The sequence below is a fragment of the Chelonoidis abingdonii genome, chromosome 10, assembly GCF_003597395.2.
Source record: "Chelonoidis abingdonii isolate Lonesome George chromosome 10, CheloAbing_2.0, whole genome shotgun sequence".
In the NCBI taxonomy this organism is placed as follows: domain Eukaryota; kingdom Metazoa; phylum Chordata; order Testudines; family Testudinidae; genus Chelonoidis; species Chelonoidis abingdonii.
This window is the reverse complement of record NC_133778.1, coordinates 38464437-38474680: the sequence shown is the minus strand read 5'-3', so window position 1 is coordinate 38474680 and position 10244 is coordinate 38464437. Positions and strand designations below refer to the sequence as shown.

The following is a 10244-nucleotide window of genomic DNA, read 5'->3' as shown; positions in this document are numbered from 1 at the left end:
GGGTATTCACCCACGAAAGCTCATGCTCCAAAACCTCTGTTAGTCTATAAGGTGCCACAGGATTCTCTGCTGCTTTCACAGATCCAGACTAACACGGCTACCCCTCTGACAATTAAAAACAATTTCATTTATCAGTTCTACACCATGGCTCTTTTGTCAAATACAAGGTTTTGCTCAATATCCTTGGCCAACATTTCCCTCTCACTGTTGGGCCATCTGCTGTGTACCAGATGTCCTCAAGTGGCTGACAGCAACCAAATGAAGATGGCTTCATTTCAATGGTGCTTAATGGATATATAGATTGAGAACACTGGGGGATGAAGATATACAATCTTTAGATATATGATTAACACCACTTAGAATTACACATATAAAACTGAGAAAAGAATGTATTCCAAATCTGAGCTTTCCCTCTGAATTTCCTCTATTTCTCAGTTTGAGACACAGTTCTATCAGAGAGACTTTAATGTCATCATCATCAATCATTTTATTCCAACAGAATTACAAACAATTGTTCGGTACAGTAAATACTATACAGTCTACTACACAAAATCTCTGAGGCATAGCAACAATGAAGCTATTTAGAAAGTAAAGTGTTAGATTTTTTTCCCTTCACTATATATATTATATAAATAAAGTAATCTCTGTGTGGAAAGCTTTTTCAGAAAAAAATAAAAGCTTGCATCTGAAGTTTTTTATATTCTACATGGTACTGACCTGAGCAATGAGTAAGTTTGTTGTCAGGATATGAGGAAGCTGTTTATATTTCTTACTCAAAAGAATAACAGTAAGAGACCAGATCTGAAATACACAAAAGAAATAAGAGTTCAATTTAGGACTTTTAAAAATTATGATGAGCACTCAGGCTTACCATCCCAGAATTAAATATCCAACAAGTCATTTCCTTTTGTTTTTAGGTAACAAAGCTGGAAGAGTCAGCTCTATGCCATCTGATCCCAGCCCGTTTGCCACAGGAGGCATAGCCACAGTGCATTCTGTGTGCTTGAAATGGTGTGACTTCTAGGGGACAGTTGTTGCTGTGGCAAGTGAAAGCTGCTCTATCATGTACTGAAGGCTGCTTGCCCCTCACAAACAAAGGGGTGGAAAAGATGCTGAAATTAGGAGTGCTCAGGATAGGAGGATCTGGCGCACGCCCTCTCTCTAATGCCCTAACCACTGGACCATCCTTTTTTACTACTACTTAGTGTTCATGTTAGCTTTATGGTAGCTTTACCCTATACTGGGGAGCCTCTTTCTTCTCTCCTCCCCTCTCCTACAACAGGAGAAGAGTGATGAAATGACAATTTTGTTTTTCAATTGCCTGGCCTGTTGTTTGTCACTACCTTACTGCCACTTAATGTGTATTGGTATTTCCTTCACCTTACTGTATTATCAATACTTACCAGGGAGACGAGACTGACAATACTTATATCAAAGCTAACATTTTGGATTGCAGATGCCAGTGGGTTTGGATCCATAGATGGAATGGTCAATAGCCATGCAGAAACATACATGATAGGAGCAGACACAAATGTGCTTATCACCATTCCTGAGGTAATCTGCAAACAGAAATCAAATTTGTGACAGTGGAAAAGATATCAACTCTCTAGTTAAATTATGTTTTTATGAAATATACTATGGGCAAAATTCTACCATGGTCTTAAATACCATATGGAATTCTACTGAAGTCAATGTACTGCATGGTTAGAAGATCAACTAGAAATTGGGCTATGAACTGTAGGAAATACATCCATTTTTTGCAAACAGTTAAGAATAAGATGAACATCTTGTAACAAGCATAATCAAAAACAATGTCCATTTGGGAGCCCTCTTTGCAAATTCTCTTAAACTAATAGTGCATTCTCACAGGAGTAATCCCGATGACTCCAGTACAGGACTGGGCGCACGCAGTACAGTGCGGTGTGTCACAGCTTAGTCTCTCCCTCCACTGCACAGCTTTATGTTTTACATTAACAAAATTTGGTTGCGCAGATGTGCATTTTCTGTCACTCAAATTCAAAGATGGGAAAAAAAGCCTGGATGTGTTTATAAGTTACTTATATTTTGGTTTTCCATGGCTTCCTTGCTTTCAGAATTCAGGCGACAGCAGTGGAGATTCTACACACACCAGCCCTCTGACTAAAAAAGGGACATTGCCAAGGTTGTTAGACACAAAATTCAGCCTACAATGCTTCGTTATTGTATCTTTCTTGTACATTTTTGCAAAAATCTGTGTAGTTCTTCTAAAAAATTAAGCTAAATGTTTTAATATTATTTTGCCTAGAAGGAACATTGAAAACAATCAAACAGTTATAGATGCACATGTATATAGGGTCAGATTCTGGAACTATGTGAAATGCCACTCCAAAATGCTGCTAAAAAAGCAGCATCAATGTCTGCCCATATTCAAGGCAGTAACAACTCCATATATAGTCTATTCCCCAGAGTCTCTCTCTCTCTCAGCATCTTGAATAATCTATACGGGAAGCTGTTAATAGGAGCCATTTGCTGGGTCTGGTAATAAACATGATGCACCATGGCTACTTGGACTTTCCACCCTGAAGTGCATGGGGAATACCTGTAAGAATTTGTCTCACTTCATAAAACATCTCTTCTATTTAAGAGTTATTTGTAATAAATCCAACAGATAAGTTGGAGCAGTGTCCACTGGATAAGAAACAAGAACTACATGTTTTTATCATAGAATCATAGAATCATAGATTATTAGGGTTGGAATGGACCTCAGGAGATCATCTAGTCCAACCCCCTGCTCAAAGCAAGGTTTAACCAGAGGGGAGAGTCACTCAAGGTGGGATTTTCAAAAGCTCATAGCAGTGGCCTAATTCAGCTCCCACTGAAGCAAGTGATAAAATTTTCATTGGCTTCAACAGGTGCATGTAGAATTTTCCTTATGCTTTAAGTTATTTCAGTCCAGATATTTTTCTTAATCTAGACTCTAGGAATAGGATCTTAGGTTTAAAAAATATAAAATCTGTTTTATGTGAACAGTTGAACCAGAAAGCAGAAAAAAAACTGCATAGTTTAATTGTTAATTTGAAATGTAATTTTGATCCCTAGGAAGCATAAGAGACCCAGATGTGTTTATATTATGAAAAGCTAACTTTCTCAAAAGTTTGTATTAAAAATATCAGTTCAGTAAAATTAAAATCAAAATTAGTGCTGAGTTTGCTAAATGTCAGGCACATACAATCTCTACTTCCATATTGAACTGGTTTGCAAAGATAGCCACGCCAGGTGCTGCGGGAAAGATTCCATAGAGAAATGCATAGTTTGATAAACTGGTGTGATTGACTAAGCTGTCATTCTTGTCCAACAGTTCCACCATCTCTCTACAGAAAAGTGGCATCATCAGTCTGAAAAGGAAAGAAAAAATGAGTACACATTACTCACTTAAGTGACATTTCCCTGCATTGCTTTCACCTCAAAAGGGGAAATTTCAGGCTTTTCTTTGTATATTTAATACTATTATTCAGACAAGAGGAATCTCACTTTCAGCAACTGGATACAATGATATGTATACACAAAATCATGTTCAAAGAAATATATAATAGAACTCCAACAGTAAGTTTAGATACCTGCTAACTATTGCAACATGAACTAATACAGACAGAAGTAGATTCCAATCTCAGAGTCACCATATAAATCCTTTAAAATAATTTACTCTGGTTTTCAGGCCAGTCAATATGAGTTTTGTACCCAGCACAACCGAGATTAGAATCCAGTCCAGAATCTTGTTTGAGATAACCAAGTCAGAAAAAAATTTCCACGTCAGGCAGCCAGATGGAGCATCTGAAAACAATCTAGCTCCTGGCATTATTTTGGAGATGCTGTGTCACAGAGGCAAGATATAGTAGGAGCGCTGCTATTTTTAGCATCCTTGTCATCTCCCAAACAGTCCATATATCAGCAAAATTGCAGTAGGCTCTGAGAAAGCAGAGCAAAGTATGTGTAGGCTAACGGAAGACAAGATGCCATATACTGACAACTGCTCCTGAGGGAAATCTGTATTAAAACTGGGGACATCCCACAGGCTGAAGAATAAAGCAGTGGGCAATCACACATGTTTGAAGAGCTTGCTGTAAGAGTCCAGCGGTGAGCAAAGAATCTTAGCAGAGTTCTTCTTGCAAAACTGAAACAGCATTCATGGACTACACAGTAAACCTTCCTAGTCACCAAACCTTCCTTAGTCACCAAACATCAGAGACAATTTAAAACTGACAAACTCTCAAAGAATTTTTTATAAGTTGCACCAAGAACTAGAATCTCTTAGGCCAGTGGTCACCAACTGGGTGGTTCGCGATCAAGTGGTCGATCCTAGAGGATCTCCCAGTTGATTGCAATCTCCAGCAACAGTGCAGTGTGGCTGCCACTAAGGCAGACTCCCTGCCTACCCCAGCCCCACATCGCTCACAGAAGTGGCCACTGCAGCCCTGCGGTCTCTCTCCACATGCTGCTCCTGCCTGCAGGCACTGCCCCGACAACTCCCATTGGCCGGGAAAGCTGTGGGAATGGTGCTTGCAGAGAGGGGCAGCATACGAAGCCATGTGCCCTCCTCCTCTCACCCCACTCCAGAGGCTGCAGGGGCACACTGGCCCCTTCTGGGAATGGTGTGGGGCCAGGGTAGGCAGGGAGCCTGCCTTAGCCTTGCTGTGCCCGCCACTGATCGGGAGCCACTGGAGGCAAGTGCTGCCCGGCGGGAGGCCACACCCCAATCCCCATCTCTGAGCCTCATCCTGGAGCCAGCACCCCAAACCCCCTCCTGCACCCTAACCCCCAGCCCTGAGCCCCCTTCCAGAGCCAGCACCCCATGCCCCTTCTGCACACTGAACCCCCTCCCAGAGCCAGCACCCTGTACCCCCTCCTGCACCCTAACGCTCTACCCCAGCCTGGAGCCCCCTCCTGCATGCAAATTCCCTAGAGCTTCCATCACAACCCCCAGTCCCAGGCTCACCCCAGAGCCCCCTCTCACACTGCAAACCCCTTGGCCCCAGCCCACAGCCCGCACTCCCCCTCTGCTCTCCAGCCTGGTGAAAGTGAGTGAGGGTGAAGGGGGAATGGAGTGAGTGGGGCAGGGCCTTGGGGAAGGGGCAGGGTAGATCCTGAGTTGCCCTTAGATTCAAAAAGTGATCTTGGGCAGAGGCTGGAGACCACTGCTTTAGGATATAAGCCTATTTTGTCATAATGTGCTGAGCTGCTTTTTGTGCAAAGTCAAAGACCAAAGGTGGTAGCCTTAAGTTAAGTCTCCTAACTCCTTGTTAAGGTATGTAAATAAAAATGTACTTGATTTTCAGAGGTGCTGAGCATCCATAAATGCCACCTGAAGTCATTGGTAGTTGCAGGTGCTCACTCACTACCTTTGAAAGTTCAGCAAGCCCCTAAATATAGAATTCTGAGCCTATTTTTAGGCATCTAGGTTGGGAAATATTGGCCATGATTTCCAAGCAAGGGGGGGAAAAAGTTTCCCTTAACAATGCTGTGTCAAGACACCATCTTTTTTGGATGCGGGGGGAAAGAGAGGGAATGGGGGCAAAAAATCCACACAGATGTATATAGGCCTAGTATTAAACAAAAAATAGCATGGATATCAATTAGTTTTCTTTCATATTCTTTTTGTGTGTGTCCAATTCACAACTTCACTATCACTGATCTGGTTATGTATGTTAATTATTTTTACTCTGCCAATATCTAAGCTCCTCTTCAGATGATGTTTATATTTCTTTGACTATATCAGAGGAGTAATACTGTGATGCAAACTGTAGCTTCACAGCAAGCAAAAAAAGTGCACAGTTCAACAATAAGAACATTTATTTAGTCAGGGCAGAGAGATGGCAGAAGTTACTTCACTGGCAAATTGGTTAAACTTTAAAGGGAAACTATCATCTACTGATACTAAAAATTTAGATGTAAATAAATAGTTTTATAGTCTAATGTGAACTGAACTGGGTTTTAAAAATAATTTAATCCAAAATTATTTGGGAAATTTAAATATTGTAGCACAAGAAGTTAAAATGACTCAAAAACAAATAGGAACCAATAAAGCTCACCAGTTTAGTTTCATTGTTTAAGCTAAGCAAAATATAAAAACTAACCAAGCAGTTTGGAATGAAAAGTAAATTTGTTAAAAATGAGATCTGTTCTAATAATATAAGATATTAGTTGTCAGAGATATGGATAAGTATTAGTAATACTGACTGTCTATTTAATGCTTTTCTAAATGTTGAGATATACAAAAAATATTGAAACATGTAAATACAAAAGTAAACACGTCAAACTTACAGTTTAGCTGTGATGAGAAGAATCAGTGCAACAAATGCATTCTTCGTCAGTTTTTTTATTTGTCCCACCATGCTGAGTCCAAGGTAAAAAAGTGCTGAGCCAGAAAATGAACTAGCTAGTCCATCAAGGAAATTTTCAAGATACACTGGAATCTTCTGGCCAAGAATAAAATTTGAGGCAATTCCTATGAAGACCATGAATACTATTGGGTTCTGTAACACTCGAAGGAGACCGAGTCCCACTATTTTCATTTTGTTGTGCGACATACTGCGATTATCTCGCCATTTCTGGATTTCACAGAAGATAAACCCAATTGGGTTTAGCATCATAAGAGATATTGGAGCCACTAAGTAAATGTACTGGAGATATTCTGGGTAAGTAGTTTGATATAAAGCTTCAACTAGAAAACAGGAAATGGAAAGTGATTATTGACAATACTTTAACAAAAATATATGATTTAATATTAAAATGAATGATTGTCTCTCAAATATACAAAAAGATGTTCATACTAACCATATTAGTCTAATTAACAGCTGAATACTTACAACTAGCGCAAGATGACAGTGAAGATATAAAGAAATACATGGTCAATTGCCATTAGACCATAGATATGCTTTGAAAATAATAAAAATGATGAAAGATTAACTAACCCACATTGCTTTACTGTACTATGAATACCCCAAGGGCCAGCTGACAGAATGATTCATTTTGAAACAGAGTTCTAATACTGCTGCACTACACCAAAACAATACCACCATATGCCCTCTACTGTAAATTGTTTAGCATTTCAGATAAAATAAATGATTTTTGCTGCACATTCCAGAATTATGGGAGAGTCACTGCATATTAATAGCACAGTTTGTGTAAGAGTCCAATTTGCAAATTGTTTTTCTTCTAACAAGTCTTTTAGATCTTTGAAATGGAACCAGTGGATATGACAGGTGTAATTCATCATGGTGTATTTATGCTCACTTTATGGCACTCCATATAATAAATTAAAAGATGAATTAGTGCAAAACAAATAAGCAGTGTTCATGTTCTCGGACTACTCAGGTCAGGAGCTGGGATTTAGGCATCTTAGGTTCTGTTTCCATTGACAACAATTTGGTGTGGCCTTGGATAAACCACTTAGGGTTCCCACTTCAAAGGTACTGAGCACACATAGTTCTCACTGAATTCTAAAGATCAGGCCATTAACCACTTTGTGACTCACTTTACACATCAGTAAAAAGGGTGTATGATATGTATCCTCACAGGATTGCTGTCAAATAATTAAAGGTTCATAAACACTGTAGCTTAGCAATCCTTCCAACCCCTTCTATTATGTCACGTCTTCAGAGCAGAGTCTGTAGCTTCTACATATTCTGCAGATGCCTAGCGCACTTCTGGGCACTGTAAAATGACCAGTAAAATACTCTCAGAACCTTGGATGAAAGCAGTGAAATAAGTGCAAGTTATTGGGATATGCTACGCGACCGCTGTAGCCATAGCGTAGACACTTCCTACACAGATGGAAGGGTTGTCTCCATCCATGTAGTTACTCCAGCTCTCCAAGAGGTGGTAGCTACACTGATGGAAGAATTCTTCCAACAACCTCGCTGTGTCTACAATGGGGGTTAGGTCAACCTAATTTCAACACACAGGGTTTGAAATTTTTCACATCCCTGAGCAATGTAGATAGGTCAAACAAATTTTAAGTGCAGACCAGTCCTTAGTAAGCCAAAGCAGGGATAACAGAGATTGGTGCAAACTGACACTTCACTAGGGCCAGGTCTACACTACAAACTTTTGCTGGCACAGCTTTGTCAGCCACAGTGTGATGGGGTATGACTTGTGAATGACATAGCTGTGCCACTCAGTCTCTAGTATAGTATAGCACTATAGCTATAGCAGCAGAACACTCCTAATACACACCTGGCCTAGGGCTTGATAAACTTTTTAGACATCTGCTAATGGAAGGATTAGACCTGCTAGCCAGAAATAGGGTTGGGAGCTCCAAAAATGAGATCCAGGGACACAGCCCCAGTGAGAAGTCCAACCCTGCAAACAAGTGGGAGAGGGCTGTCTTTGGTGCCATCTTGTGCGCGAGCCTGCGTCGTATTTGAAATGCCAGTGCCTCCCTGCAGCAGCCAGAAGCTTGCTCTCTCTCCCCTCCCAACAGCCTCTCAGAACTTCTTAGCTATTGTGAAAGGCAAGAGGGGAGAGGCTCTATTACTATACATTTCCACCAACTTCCTGCCTGGTTCAAAGGCAGTGAGAAAAAACACCAGCTCCTCGAGAGTGCCTCCACTGCTGTTCATAAATTTTATCAAGATGCAGCTGCATAAGTTGACACAACTCTTGACAATTTCACTGCTACCTACAGCAGCAATGAAAACAATAAGAGGGTTTTTTAATTTATTCTACTTCTGTTTTGCAAACCTATAAGCCATGAGAGCATTCGGAACAAAGACATTATGTCCTTTTAATCCGGGGTGAGCAAACTTTTTGGACCGAGGGCCACATCTAGATGGGGAAATTGTATGCAGGGCAGGGGCAGGGAGTTGGGGTGCGGGAGGGGGTGTGGTGTGCAGGAAGGGGCTCATGGCAAGGGATTGGGGCAGAGGAGGGGTGCGGGGTATATGAGGGGGCTCAGGTCCAGGGGGTTGGGGTGAAGGAGGGGTGCAAAGTGCAGGCAGGGGGCTTCGGGCAGGGAGTTGGGGGGGTGAGGTGCAGGAGGGCTTCGGGCTCCGGTGTGGCAGTGGTGCGCACTGGGGCCAGAGAGGCTCCTTGCCTGCCTGCCTTGTCCCTGGCTCCATACCGCTCCAGGAAGCATTGCTGCCCCTGGGGGTAGGTGGGATTGGGGTGGGAGGGCTCTGTGTGAGCTGCCCTTGCTGCACCTCCGGGTACCTCCCAGAAGCTCCCATTGGCCGCAGTTCCCTGTTCCCAGCCAATGGGAGCTGCGGAGGGCAGTGCCTGGAGGCAAGAGCAACGCACAGCGCCCTCTGCCCCCCTGCCCGAGGGCCAGCAGCTTCTGGAGAGCGGCGCAGGGCCTGTGGCACCATGGGGGGGCAGTCCCATGGGCCAGATCCAAAGCCCTGAGGGTCTGGATCCAGCCCGCAGCCCGTAGTTTGCCCACTCGTTTTAATACATTCACATTTGGGAAGTCACCAGCACAACTCTAGCCCTTATATATTTTAAGTAAATTACAATTCCAGTTTGCAGACATTAAAGGAATTGGTCCCCTCACTTGCTTGGCAAAGCTTCCCATTTCTCAGAAGCAAGTGGATTTTTTCTTTTTTCTTTTTCTTTTTTTTTTGAGGCCTGTACTACACTCCACAGGTGACAACAGCCATACCAACAACACTATGTTTCCAAAAGTTATAAAACCATGAGGATCCAGTGGTCAGCAATGAGCATTCACAGATACTGTGATATAAAACTTATTCTTATATCTTACCCCTTTCCTAGTTCCTCCCAACAAGTCCAGGAAAGTTACACCTTCTGAAATAAACACTAATCCTTGTTTCTGTTGGCAGCCTTTTTACCTGTGTCCCACCTGAAAAGGCCAACAAAAGACACCCAGCAATTAGCTAGTACTATTTAATGTGCTAGCCAGAAAGGAGTGCTGAGAGAAGCTGAATTAGTACCAAATATGATCGACTGAAATCCAGCACATTTCATATTTGATATAAAGCAGAATTTGTTTTGCAAGAAATCTATGAATTACATGAACCTCATCTCTTTAGCATCAAGGGCAGAGCAGACAACTAGCTGTCTGCTAGGCTATCCCTTTGGTTAGGGAGAGCAAACATTATAATATAGGTCAATTAGTATCTCTAAAAGGGACTTCTAACAACAACAAGAACCAATCCAGAAGGCAGGGGATTGCAAATGTAGTCTGAAAGCTCCCAGTTGTGTGGATCTACCTTCAAAGTAGTATTTGGAGAAATAAAGGTACAGAGGAG

At 41.9% G+C, this 10244-nt stretch overlaps 1 protein-coding gene across 12 annotated transcripts in view; it reads right to left on the bottom strand.

Annotated features, from left to right (window-relative positions):
- The window catches only part of GPR155 (G protein-coupled receptor 155), a 60168-nt gene that overhangs the window by 24892 nt on the left and 25032 nt on the right, over positions 1–10244 (bottom strand). For 10 of the 12 annotated variants that reach the window (XM_075070100.1, XM_032784551.2, XM_032784550.2 and 7 more), the window contains 4 exons: positions 6298–6697; positions 3209–3374; positions 1404–1559; positions 718–801 (listed from right to left, as the gene is read on the bottom strand). In XM_075070100.1, the coding sequence (XP_074926201.1) occupies positions 718–801; positions 1404–1559; positions 3209–3374; positions 6298–6697 (806 nt within the window). Of the gene's footprint in view, positions 1–717; positions 802–1403; positions 1560–3208; positions 3375–6297; positions 6698–9736; positions 9836–10244 lie in introns of all 12 variants that reach the window. The other 2 variants (XM_075070102.1, XM_032784560.2) reach the window with 1 other exon arrangement.